Genomic DNA, 14,598 nt, shown 5'->3' with positions numbered 1-14,598 from the left:
GGAATGTCTCCCAAGTGACCATATAGATATGGCTTGGAGCCAGACATAACATAAAACAACAAATAAAGAAAATGAGTCTGAGCTGGATATGATATGATAGCCCATGCCAAGAATCCCTGCACTCAGGAGGCTGAAGCAGGAGGATTGAGAGCACAAGACCAGTCCGGTGTGAGTGTGTGTGTGTGTGTGTGTGTGTGTGAGAGAGAGAGAGAGAGAGAGAGAGAGAGAGAGAGAGAGAGAGAGAGAGAGAGAGAGAGAGAGATCCACACAATAAAATATAACTAGACTAGTAACTGAATTGCTACCCAAATCAAATGACAGAATTGAAAGAAGTAATTAGAAAGCTACATCCCCAAGGGTAAAATTAGGGCTCTCTTCCTGAGTTATGAGAACTCCACCCTTAACAAAACCTCACTGAGCTACAGTGGCTACCTTCACAGTTGAGATAGGGACCCTTGTAGTCTTGTAAACTTCTTAAATCTTTGACCATTAACTGTTAAACTAGTAACTTCAACTTCTTGGAGTTGACAAATTTATTTCTTTCAGTAAACAAGATTCTTAAAGGCTGGGCACATAATTCAAGTAGTAGAGCATTTGCCAAGCAAGTATGAAGTCCTGAGTTCAAATCCCAATACCATAAAAAATCTTAGAAAGTAAAATAATGTTCTTGTGTTCTGCTTTCCCAGGAAATTTGAGGTTTATATATAAAGATTAACCCCTAAACTATACCACAGAATAATTAGTTTATATTATATGTTTTTGTGTAAGTAATTGATAGCATTTGAAGAGAATATGACATACTACAAAATTTGGCATTTGCTTTAAGATTCCAGCTTCATACATAGAATTTATTTCAGACCTGGGACTTCAGATTGGAAATCAAAACACAATGTTCAAGAGAACCTGAGTTGCACCATGCACTATTTGTAAGTTTAATTTATTAGATTTATAAGAGCTACTTAAGGACTTAGGAAGGATTAATTTTAATTTTATTCTGTGAGCGATTTGAATTGCTCATAAGGTAAATTGAGCATGTTACGTTTGTAAATTTAGTTTAAAATACTGTAGGAATTTGGTAGTAAAACTTGGAAAGATAATACCCAGGAGGAGAAGACTGAGGGGAAGAAGCACTTGAGGGTATTTTCAGGGATATACAAATGTTTTGTATCTTCATTGAGCTCTTAATAGTGTTAGTTATCAAAACCCACTCTACAATCCCTTGAGATGTTTATGTAAATATATGCAAATGTGCCTCCACGTCAAAAAATGTGTTAAGAAATTAATTAGCTAATTTCTATTTAGAATTGATTGGTCAATGAAGTTGAGTTTATTCAACTTGCATGACTCAAACACTGCCTCACTCAAGGCCCTCCTATGAGTGATTCTTCTTAGTTTTGTAAAATTTGTTGAATTTACAAATAGACAGTGAGATTTGTAATTTGAATTTCAAAGCTTAAGGGTAAATGCAGTTAATGGCTCATGTAGATGTAGTCCTTGGGCAGAGTCAGGGTATAAGCAGGTGTCTTCTGGGTACAGCAAGTAGGTTCTCACTGTTGGTGATCACCTGGTTCCTTAGCTCCTCTTCCAGCACCAGCATATTTACATATACACATATGCACACACCAGCCATTCTCTAGCTGAAGGACTGGACCCCATCCCCCCCCTTTTTTTTGTCAGTCCTGGGCTTGAGCTCAGGGCCTGAGCACTGTCCTTGGACTTTCTCAAGGCTAGAGCTCTACCACTTGAGCCTCAGCACCATTTCCGGCCTTTTTCTATGTATGTGATACCGAGGAATCGAACCTGGGTCTTCGTGCATGCTAGGCAAGCACTCTACCACTAGGCCAAACTCCAGGCCCCATTCCCCTTTTAACTCAAGGATGTCACTCTACCACCTGAGCTCCAGTTCCACTTCCAGCTTTTGGCTGTTTAATTGGGGATGTCTCAGAGACTTTCCTGACTAGGCTAACTCCTAATCACAGTTGTCAGATCTCAGCTTCCTGAGTAACTAAGATAATAGGCTCCCCAGCAAAAAATTCCCTTCTTGAGAAGATTTTACCCAGGACAGTGTTTCTAAAATGGCAGATTTCAGTAGCCATATATCCCTAGGAGCAATTCGTAAATGATAAAGACACGAAAATCTTGCGCAGCCTGAGAGCTCTGTTATTGGACCTGGGTAAAGAAGATGGAATTGGCAAAAGGAAGTAAAAAGGGGAGAGCAGTTTACAGAGGGAGCAGATTATTTCTGCGCCCTGAAAGAAGTCACAGAAGGTCTCCTTCTTCTTTATTGTAACCCCTGTCTTTTGATTTATTCTCTAGGATACTCATTTCTATCCTTTGTGGCTTGTAAAAGAAAATATGACCCAATACCCCCTTAGAATGAAGTTGGAGAAAAGACTTCAAGCAGAAAACTTTGATACATGTAGGGGGCTTAGTCAAACTAGCTCTGAAGATGACTTACTGGGTTATGTTTTTGATATCAGACTCTTAATGCATGCATGCACACACATATTCTCAAAAATCAGCAATGAGAAGATACCTGAAGTCCTCAACTTTTGCTTCATATATTACACTGGTAGCACCCTGCATATTTATAGAGGACCAGGTCAACTTTGTTTCCTCTCACTTCTATTCCTTAGCTGCTAAGGCTGTTACAAAAATCTCTGGAACCCAATAACTTTGATTTCCTATACCTTCACTGGGGATGTTGGGGGGAGAGGAAGGGAAAGAAGTAAAACCTGAAACTAAGAAGCCACCTCGCCTTTGAATTTTGATGCAAACGATTTCATTTTTAGCATGCTATCGGAAGCTAATGAAGCCAAATGGATGCTAAAGAAGCTAGATAGTTCATTTCTGTGTGGTTCCTTCTTCATGTCTGCCATCACTGTGAGATAATCTGTTGATAAACAGCCATGCAGATAGTGTCTACAGATGCTCTGGTAAAGAAGACCCATGTAAATGCTCATCTGGAATCAGCCTCTGGCTGCTGAAACAAAGGATCACTTTAATTTTTGCAGAATAAGGTTCTTTTTCCTTCTGCTTTTCATGAAATGGCCTTAAAGAATTCCTCTTGTTTGTGGTTTAAAAAAAAAAAAGCAGAACTATGCCAATGAGGCCCGCCTTTCAGGGTTCTATTAAACAATAAGAAGGCTTTGTTCTTGGCAATAAAATTAAAGCAAGCAGTGTTTCCATTACCTGGCAGGATGCCCTACCCAGCCCCCACCCAACTCTGATCCTGCCACGCTGAACAGTCTTCTGTTTCCCAGGTAGGAAAGTGAGAAGGGAACATCTGTCAAGCTTGTATATAGAAATATACATTGACCTTTCAGGTAATGAAGGAAGGGAGAAAGCGAAGGAAGGAAGGGGGTTGGAGGAAGGGAGAGAATTTTTTTTTCAAGTGCTCCTTAACGCAGCCTTTAAAAAGATAAAGTTACGCTGCAGAGGCTTAAAGCTCTAAAACCATTGTTTTAGAAAGTCAATAATAATTCCACAGTGAGTTGAAATGATGGAAGCAACAGGTCTGTAGATAAGGAAATCTATCTTTGAGTCTGGCTTTCTAGATTTTCTGTTTTCTTTCCCAGGCAGCTTTACCAGCCTTTGCCCAAATTTAGACCAGTTATGGTCTATCACAAATGAATACTTGTAGGTTGACTGCGGTCCTAAGGTCAGGAATGGTGGAGGGCAGGAGAGGCCCAAACTGCCTGAGAACAGCATCGCTAGCCACCTCCACAATGAAATAATGGCACAAGTCCTTTTTCCTGTTCCTGAGCATGCTGTTTCTAGAAACCCTCCTCTCTCTCATTATATTTGCATAAACATGAACATTCAATACTGGAAAGCAAAGATATTCAAAAGCCAGCTTGTGAGCATGTGCTGGCATTCTGAAGTAGCAACAATCAGGCAAGATTCGTACATCTCACAGTGGCTCACACCTGCAATCCTGTTTACTCGGGAGGCTGAGATCTGAGGATTGTGGTTCAAAGCCAGCCAGCCCAAGCAGGAAAGTCCATGAAAACTCCTACCTGCAATTAGCCATTGGAAGCTCGCAACCTTGAGCATTAACCTTGAGCAACAGAAGTTCAGGGACAACATCTAGGCCCTGAGCTCAAGCCCCAGAGCCAGTGTGTGCATGCACACACACACACACACACACACACACACACACTAAAGACAGAACAAGTCTTAACATTTTCCAGTTGCACCTCCAGGTTTATATTTTGTCAGGGCTATAACCAAGTATACTTCACTCGCTGTATGGAATAGCAGAGACTAAGGATATGATCCTCATTGCCTAGAACTTTATGGAGGATCAGGTTATTTAAATAACCCAAGCCTGAATAGTTTTAACTTGGTAATCTTCCAGTACATCACTGTTCAGGAATCATGGCACAGCAACTAGAAAGAATGCCACTTAATGAGAAGTGACATGTGAGGTAGAAAATAATTAATATAAGGCTATGGAATAAAAGTTTCCTCTTTCCATTAGAAGCAACTTCCTGTCTATGAAATATATCACTCCATCTTTCCTGGCACTTTGTCAGTAATCATCTTCTCTAACTTAATTATTCACCCTCAAAAAATTGCTGGTTTTTTACTAAATAATTGTTTTGAAAATTTCTTATAGTACATGATTATGTTTGAGAAAATGTATCAAAAGTTGATAGAGATAAGTGTTCATGACAGATTAATAGATTTTTTAAAAGAATTCCATGTGCCTAGCCCAAACGGAAGGGTGTAGGGCATTTGTTTTATGAAGTGTACAATTAATAAACAAAAGGAAGGGAGGAGATTATTGTTTTTGAATGAAGTATGAGCAACACCTTCCATTCTGCTTCTTCATTTTGGAACTGCTTTCAACAAGGTTACCATTAAACACAAAAAGGGAAATCTGTGAATCAAGAATCTAAAGTTGAAGTCAGCTGAGTATATAGGAAAAATATATCAGGAAAGACAGCTCTTGTTAAAACTAGGACAGAAATCGGCATCACAGATCTGGTAAGCGTAATTATCCATTCCTAGAAGGAAGATAGCTAATACTGATTGAACATCTATTATATACCAGACTGTCTATAAATCTTATTTTCTGAAAATAAGCAAACACTCTCAGATTCAATATATTTTTCACATCTGTAGCCCTTTGACTCAGAAATCTTTTATCTGTTCCTTATACTTGAGGTTGGCAAACTAAGATCCTCAGACCAAATCTGACGTATGTCCTGTTTTTGTAAGTAAAGTTGTATTGGAACACAGTCAGACTCATTTGGTTTCATACTGTCTGTAGCTGCTTTCTCATTCCAACAGCAGAGTTGAATAGCTGAGTGACCATATGGCCCATAAAGTTAAAATATTTATTGTCTCACACTTTGCAAGAAATGTTACCCAACTTCTGGTTTACACCATGGAAGCCTCTACTCTGCCTTTCCTTTCCCACCATCCATTTGTTTGAAAGGCAGCCTTCATGGAATCTAGGATTTAAGTATCAAGAGACTGTAGAGTTTGGGTTTTTGTTATTGCATCCAGTGTCATTACATAATCAGATAATCAGCATAGGCTGACAGACCCAAGAGTCTATAACTTACTTGTACATGAACATTCCAGATGAACAACACTGAAAGTTCCCATTGCTCTTGTAACTGCCTTGTGCTGAGCATGTTTCAGTGGCTTTCCCTGTATTCATTCATTAGTTCTTACCAAGTTGCTGAGCCTTGGCTGTAGTGGCATTTGTGATGGCCATCTCTCTGTTGTGGGATCCTGTGCATTGTGAGATAGTCAATGCTATCACGTTTGCTCTAGTAGGTAAGAGCTCATATTTCCTTATTAAATAGATCAGAAACTTGAAAAATGGAGAGTGTAGGTAAACATCCAAGAACATACAACTAGTAAGTAATAAAAACCTAGCATTTCAATCCGAGGAAGACTTCCCAATTCCGTGAGCTCTGAACTGTTTCCTTCTTTAGCTGTAGTTATTATTTGAAACTTTTACTTGGGTGATAAATTAGCAACAACATCATCAACATCTTGGATAGCCATATTCTGTGTCCAACTCATGGGAGTAAACAAATCTTAGTGTGAAGTTTGAAACTTTGAGGCACTACCATTAGCATTTTGCCAGGCAGTTTTATTGCCTCTTAATTATTTATAAGAATAATTTGATTATGTTGTTCACCACAATTTTATCATTTTTAATGGGATATCACTGCCTCTTCCAACATAATCTTGAAAACCTGAAGGGGAAAAAAAAGTCTTATCACATGATTTCTGGGTGTTATGTTTTTATCCATAGCAGATAAGTAACAGAGTCCTGCCTTTATGGTTAATATATGGACTTGAACTTTTTAAGACCAAATTATTTTCAACAAGATTTCAAATAGCTTATATGTGCTATAATATTATTATCATTTCCTACCAAATGTACTTTAGGAAAGGATTCCATGGTTTATTTTTCTGAAAACTTATATTCCTTTTTTTTTTTTTGGCCAGTCTTGAGTCTTAGACTTAGGGCCTGAGCACTGTCCTTGGGCTTTCCTCAAGGCTAGAGCTCTACCACTTGAACCATAGCACCACTTCTGGCCTTTTCTGTGTATGTGGCACTGTGGACTCAAACTCAGGGCTTCATGCATGCTAGGCAAGCACTCTACCACTAAGCCACGCTCCTGGCCCCTGAAAACTTATGTTCTTAGAGTGGAAAAAAAGGTTAGTGAAGAAATGTTAACTGTGCATGTCTGGGGATGTATCTCAGTAGTGGACTGGACCATGTGCAAGGCCATGAGACTGATCCTCGCAACACCAAAAGTTAAACATTAAATCAATGTATTACACATTGAAAATACTGTCTTTTACTCTGGCTTTTTCCTCCAAAGACTCTAATGTTGACTCGTCTCTCTCTGTCTCCGTCTCCGTCTCTGTCTCTCTCTCTCTCTCTCTCTTTCTCTCTCCCCCTCCCTCCCTCTCTGCCCCCCAACTCACCCACTTGAGGTAGGTCCTCTAATATTTGACTGCAGTGTGAGAGGGTTTCAGGGTAAAGTGTGTGTGTGTGTGTATGTGTGTGTGTGTGTAAACATATTAGATGAATTACAGTAATACCTTCTGCTCTGACTCAATTCTCCTTGGCTCAGTTTTATATACAAACTGAAGTATTAGAATCCCTTTCATTGTTCCTTCTGGCAGCTCTGTCTGACTTCTGCCCCAGGGTCTGGAATGTTTATCACAGCTGCCTTTGGCAATAAAACCCAAAGCACCCTCAGATCCTCATATTTCTCTTTGCACCTGGTCAGCTGTGCACAGCAGGGGGCAGGGCCCATGTGCACACAGTTTGCCCGCCCCACCATCTCCTCACCTTGCTGGCCAAGTACAGCTTACCCATAGCTCGGCTGGGTTTCAGTTACTGCAGTCCTGGCCAACTTAATTCATCTGGAATTAAGTCCTTTGGTGTATCTTTTTGAGATAACTTGGCTGTGTTTTCTAATAGCACAAATACTTTCAAAGTTGTATATTCTTTGTAAGTAGAGACAGTGCTTTTGAGCCCAAACAATAACGACAGCATATATACCCTTCTATGCAAATGAGCTTCAAACTTTCCCAAGGCCACCTTAATTTAAACCAGTATAGGATGGCACCGCTTATGCTTTTACCATGCAAATGGAATCTAGGCACTCTTTACAGAGTTAATGTTTGCCTTTTAAACCCACAGAATCTTTGGTAGTGATTTCAAAGAGAGAAAAGTTCAGAGTCTTGAGGATCACTGTTTGATGTACAATTTCAAGACTGCACTAATTGTAAAGAAATTTGGTACAGGCCTCCTGGCTTGCACAACTCTGGGGGTCGCCATTCTTGTGGCATTCCAACTGAATTACAGAACACAGCATCTTGCCTTCCTCAGCCCCCTGAAAGAAGATTTCCTGTCTCCAACATATTGGGGCTTATCCTCGCTTAAGGTCACTTGAGCCTTTCTATCTGTGTACAAACAGGAAGTGATCTATCAGGTCAGTGTTTCCTTTTCAAGGGAGGAATTGGGAAGTTCTATTTGGAACGCTAAGCCATTTGAACAATGCATTACCAAATGAGAGAGAATGAGATGTTTCACTAAAATACTTCAGTTCACTTTTACCTGTGAGAACTGGCCACATCATTCCCCAACAGATGTTTCCTCTAAGACTTGCCTAAAATATGTCTGTAGATTTCAAGCCCACATGTGTCCCAAATCCAATGATGTTTATAACCTGCACTGAACTCTCACTTTGCAATTGAATATATGTCAGAAGAGCAAGTTTTTGGAAATCATACTTAGAAACCATTGGCTGCTAAAGAACCTTTCACTGACACATCCAATTTTTAGCATGTCTGTGTAATTAAATCCCCTTAATGTTTGTACATATTTGACAAGGGCAAAAAAAAATGTGCCCTCTTTACCCCACACCTTCATCAAAATCCTGTGACATTATTGCACCATAAACCTGAACAGCAGGCCCATGTATGGTATATTAACTGATTGTGTGACTACATCGCCAACAATGGGGCAGTCACTGTGCACTGTAACTGCTGAGAGAGCAGAGCAACCCTTAGAGGTAGATCAGGGCTATGCGCTGTGAAGCCTGGGCCTGAGTGCCCCGCTTCTGTGTCCACTTCATTCTTGAGTGTTCTCACTTCATTCACACTGTAAAGGACCATGATGTCTTGGTCTGAGAAGCAGTAAACTTACCGAGGAATAGCAGGAATTGGGCCAGCAGCTCCCTCCAGGCAAGACTTGTGCTGTGTCCTCCTTATGTAAGTTCCCTTCTAAGTCTACCCTTCCTCTCCCCGAGCGCTTCAGCAATTACGGACATATCAGACAACAGGTAAACCGAACTGATGCCCGCGCTTCATAGGAATTGTATGTCATGTATAGTCTGTGAACACGGACATAACCAATCCTGAACTATTGCCCCGAGAAAATGGAGGTACAGACCTCTTTCACTCCCATATATAATTTAACTCCTAAAAGCCACACCTATTGTCACAGTCTGAAAGTTGAAATTTTTTTTTTACCATCCTGTGTCCTGTGCTCATCATTAACGAGTACTTTGTCTCTCTTCCTGCCTACCCTATGGGCAACACTTACTCATCTGCTACGGATACCCAATAGCTATGGTTTCAGTGACTGAATGAATGATAGTGCTGAATGATAGTGACACTGACTGGATGAGAGTGCTGCCCTTTCCAAGAAGAAGTGTTTTGTAAAAGTAGGCAGGACTTGAGCTGGTGTGGGATTGGCTAAGACACTTCAACCTCAGATAATGAGTTAGGGCCTGTAAGTAAAAAGAGGTGATAATGTGTTCTCAGCTAAGAATGGACATTGACTCTAACTTTACACTAGTCACCCCTGGCTAGGCACCATTCCTACTTATTTCTGTCCCCCTACCATCTTTGATCTAGAGACCAAGGAAGAGATGGACAACACAAACTTGGAAGTGCAAGTTGAAGGATTATTACATGTATCCTTAGATTGGCCCTACTCAGTGTTTCTAGCATGACAATTTGATTTCTGATTCGAAAGTTGTGAATTCAAAATGAAAGGAGCTGCAACCTTCCAACCAAAGCCAAGAACCCAAAACACCTGAATATATTGCAAGAAATCTATAAACGCTACTATATTTGAATTAATGGCTTATATAAGAAATGAAATCCAATTAGATCATTAACATTTTAAAGAAACATATGAAACATCAAAACTGTGAGAAACTTCATTGTAGTGCATTGAAGTTTTGTAATACAGGATAATATTAAACTTCTATTACTGTACCTTTAGGGATATCAGATCATATAGTTAACACAAATTTGGAAGTTCATCGAAGTAGAAAGAGATTCAGCTTTTCTGGTTTCAAAGGAAAGTTCAGTCTATATTCGTTGAAAGATCTAGGGAAAATACTTGGCCTAAAATGAACAGATCAGGTTCCCAAGTTTCTGAAAATTTATGCTTTGAGGTAATGGTGACTGTGGTGTCACATTTCCCAGAGTATATTTGCCTCCACAAAGTAGATTTAAGTGTACTTTAAAAAAGAATGAAGTCAACCTATCCAGTCTAAAAAGCAAATGGTGAACATTTGGACTAAATTGAACCTCATGTTTGAAAGGCAACGAGGGCGCTTCCTACCATAGAGTAACTCTACGTGATTTTCATTTTGAGAGTAGAACGATCCTATTAAGAGGGAACATCAGAAATAGGCATTGGTGGATCATGCCTGAAAGCCTAACTTCCCAGAAAGCTCAGAGCCAAGAATCACAGTTCAAAGCCAGCCTAGGCAGACATATCTAAGAGATTCTTATCTCCAGTTAACCAGCAAAAAGCCAGGAGTTGGAGGTATGGCTCAGATGGTAGAGTACCAGTCTTGAGTGGAAAAGCTAAACAAGAACATGAGACCCTTAGTTCCAGCCCCAGTACCAGGGGAAAAAAAGGAACAGAGGGAGGAGATTCTAGCTAACCTAAAGGGGCTCCTGCTGGTAACAGACAAGGGTAATCATGTACCATTAAAAACAGCTATTGAAGGTGATCAGATATGTCATATAGAAGATTCCAGCTAAAGCAGATTACAGGGTTTGTGCTACTGTGGCTTATACAAGAATGTGCACAGTTGCTCCTGGGAGAATGTTAAGCAGCCTGAATAAAGTTTTGGTCAAAGACTCTTTGTGCTAAATTTCAGACGTATCAGTATTACAGTCTAGAAATGTCTCCCGTGTGATTGTGTTATCAGTGGGATCAGTCATTAACCTCACTTCATGACCAAAGAGAAAGATCAATTTATTTAGAGTAAGTTTCAAACATTTCTATAGCTAAGTTTATTTGAGGAATCTCAAGAGTTACTAGAAGTAATAACATAATAGTAACTGCAGAAGAACAGTCATCTTTCTTGAAGCATTAGTCACACACACACACACACACACACACACGTGCTCACATGTGCACATACTGAAACTTGAACTCGAGGCCTTACACTTTCACTTGACATTTTCATTGAAAGCTCTACCTCTACTATTCGAGGCATTAGTTTGAGTTTTGCATGCATGCTAGACTTGTCAGTTAACACATCTGTCAGTTTGCCTTCGTTACTCAGACAGCTGTTTAGCAAATAGCCTCTGTGTACTTATCTAACGTAAGACATGATGTCATCGTTAACTGTGAATGGCTCATGACCATCACCTGCCAAATATGTTTCTTGTGTAATCTCTCCATGATATCTGATGACCACTGGGAACAAAATTTAAGTATGTGGCTTATGTGAGCTACAACCAGTATGTTTTAATCTTTAACTCATTGCTCGGATTACCCCAGTTAAACTCTCAAAACAAGAAAGCTCAGAAGCGAGCTTATTCTCTCCTCCATGAGATATGCTAGAATATCCAGTGTCATGCTTTGTAATATTACAACTTTTCTAGCTGTGCTAAAATAATAAAGCTTGTGCAGACTGTACTCTTCTCCTGCAGCTGTGATTTTTGAGTTTCTGTTTGTGCATACGGATTTCAGATTGTCATGTGGTAGAGGAACTAGCATGAACAGAGTATTTCCCGAGCTTAGTTGTCAAGAATGAGCTCATTGTAACTCTGCTTTGCATACAATGAGTCTCGACGTAGTCAAATATGGACCATTGTGTATTCATCCAGGAGAAAAGAGTGCCTTCACTTGTTGTACAACCTTGCTCTTTCTGTTTCCCAAGAGCAAATTTTAAAATCATTTTATTAGATTAATGGAACCTCAAAATTATTTTTGTTTGCTTTCTGCTATTTCATTGTAAATCTGGAATTGATGGCTAGAAAAAGAAATTTTTCATAAATGTAATGTAAGCTTGGAAATTGTCTAGAAGAAACATTAGTAAATGTCCTCCATAAAATAAGATTAGCTATTTTTTAAAATAGGACAAGCTTAACACTTTTTTTTCAAGACATAAAGGCCAAAAGTACAAATATATTTCACTTGTCAATCGCATTTCCATTTCCAATTAATTGATAATGGCATGCTTGTTAGGAAATGTTCTAAGGCTAGCTCTAGCTTAGCATCCAAGATTGTTGTCATTAGTTACTCATGGCTTCTAAGGTTGGAAATCCTATATTTGGGATCTTTGGGAAATATAGGAAGAAGAGCTGGCATTTGAGAAATACTTTTAGGTAGGCACTGGTGGCTTATGCCTGTAATCCTCGTTCCACAAAGACTGAGATCTGAGGATAATGATTCAAAGCCAGCCACGGTAGGAAATGTATGAGACTCTTCTCTCCGATTCACCACCAGAAAACCAGAAGCAGTGCTGTGGATCCAAGTGGTAGAGCGCTAGCCTTGAATGAAATAGCTCAAGGATTGCACTTAGGCTCTGGCTTCAAGCTTCATTGCTGCCCCTACCCCCCACCCCCCACCCCCCCAAAAAAACCTTTTAGAGCCAGGCATGGTAGCACGGAACTGAAATTCTAGCTATTTGTGAGTGTGGAGACAGGGAGTTTCTTGGTTTGAGGCTAACCTAGGCAAAATGTTAGCAAGGCCCCATCTCAACCGACAACAAACTGTGGGGTGGCAGTGCACATTTATACTCCCAGATGTGTGTGTGTGTGTGTGTGTGTGTGTGTGTGTGTACACACACACACACACACACACACACACATATATATATATATATATATATATATATATATATATATATATATATATATATATACATATGAGCCGTAGATGGGAGATCATGTTCAGAGGCTAGCCTATCTGAAAACTTAGAGAGAAATGGTTAGGGAATGCCATAAGTGGTAGAACACCTATCTGGAATGGGTAGGGCCCTACATTCAAATCTTAGCGATTACTCGAAACGTATTAGTCTACATTAAACATAGCGGTTAGTTGAAAACAAAGGCAAAATTAACGCGCTCCCTTTATTCTCTAGGTTAATGCATCACGTCAAGAAGCCAAATTGACGGAAGAGTGTGATCTTCTCATTGAGATCATTCAGCAAAGACGGCAAATTATTGGAACCAAGATCAAAGAGGGGAAGGTAAGATTTCTAAGACTGATTTCCCATTCTCCGTGTGGAAGAAACATAGTCCCATGTACTTCAGAGGCTTAGGAAACATTGCACACTCTTTCTTTCTGTACTTTCTCTAATTTTCTATCACATCTTTGTCTTAGTCCATTTTGTGTTGCTATCATGGAACATCTGACACTTGACAATATATAAAGAAAAAGAGGTTCATTTGTCCTAATGGTTCTGGTGGCACAGCACCCACATCTGTCAAGGGCCCCCTCATTATGTTACAATCTGACTGAAAAGCAGAAGGAGACATGGCCATAAGCAAAAGAAGCCCTGGACTTGGGTAGACTTACTTACAATCTGTCCCACCATATTGAATTTACTTTTTCTTTGGCTAGTCCTGGGGCCTTGAACTCAGGGGCTAGGCACTGTCCTTGAGCTTTCTCAAGACTAGAGCTCTACCACTTGAGCCACAGCATCACTTCTGGCTTTTTCTGTGTATGTGGTACTGAGGAATTGAACCCAGGGCTTCGTGCATGCTAGGCAAGCACTCTATTGCTAGACCAAACTCCTGGTCCATGATTCTACTTTTTCGCCCAAGACTCAAAATCCCTTTCAAAGGCCCCAGCACCTTTCAACACTGTTAACTTAGGACCAAGTCTCAATATGAGTTTTAAAGAGGACACACCATATTTAACCCACAGCAGTTGTCCTGGTGCTTGAACTCGAGGCCTATGCACTATCCCTGAACTTCTGTGCACAAAGCTACTGTGCTACCACTTCAGCCACAACTCCACTTCTGGCTTTTGGAGGTTACTTGAAGACAAGAGTCTGATGGAGCTTTATAATCTGAGCTGACTGTGAGCCATGATCCACAAACTAGGATTACTGGCATGAGCCACCAGCACCCACTATGCATTTCTAATTTTTTAATGTCTCTGTGTGTGCCAATCCTGGGGCTTGAACTTAGGGCCTACGTGCTATGCCTGAGCTTTCATGCTCAATGCAACAGCTCTATCACTTGTGCCACAGCTCCACTTCTGACCTTTGTGGTTAATGAGAGATAAAGAGTTTCATAGACTTTCCTGCCAAGGCTGGCTTTGAATCATGATCCTCAGGTCTCAGCTTCCTGAGGAGCTAGGGTTACCGGCACGAGCCACAGGTGCCTGGCTAAATTTTTACTTTGAATTATAAATAGACAAATTACAAATAGATTGTGTGGTCCAAGGTCATCTTAATGAATTATGCCTCCAATATGGAATAATTAAATCAAGTTGCGTGCTATATCCCTCTTTCAAACACTCATTGAGGAGGAAGAAGTTTGAAAATCAATCTCTTAGAAAGTTCTAAATGTGTAGTCCATTGTTTTTAAATGTACACTACATCTCAAATTAAAAAAAAACAGAACAGAAAAGATTTCTTCCTATTTGTGGCTTTATAGTACTATATTCTTATGAGTGCCTTCTTGCTGCTCTAACAAATTACCCTAAACTTGGTTCGTTGAAACAACCCAGATGTATTATCTTAGTCCTGTTCATTTATTTAACTCAGTTATTCATTTTTGTTGGTCATGGGACTTGAACTCTGGCCCTCGGTGCTGTCCCTGAGCCCTGTAGCTCAAGGC

General features: G+C 40.0%; 1 protein-coding gene across 1 annotated transcript in view; it reads left to right on the top strand.

The window, feature by feature from the left end:
- The window catches only part of Mid1 (midline 1), an 87,173-nt gene that overhangs the window by 39,374 nt on the left and 33,201 nt on the right, over positions 1 to 14,598 (top strand). Inside the window, exon 3 of the mRNA XM_090325626.1 lies at positions 12,891 to 12,998. Within this exon, the coding sequence (XP_090181752.1) occupies positions 12,891 to 12,998 (108 nt within the window). The remainder of the gene's footprint in view (positions 1 to 12,890; positions 12,999 to 14,598) is intronic.

The sequence above is a fragment of the Megascapheus bottae genome, chromosome X (assembly GCF_031878675.1).
Source record: "Megascapheus bottae isolate mThoBot1 chromosome X, mThoBot2.hap1, whole genome shotgun sequence".
NCBI classification, from domain to species: domain Eukaryota; kingdom Metazoa; phylum Chordata; class Mammalia; order Rodentia; family Geomyidae; genus Megascapheus; species Megascapheus bottae.
Note: the sequence above shows the minus strand (reverse complement) of the source record. Positions and strands in the feature narration are given on the sequence as shown.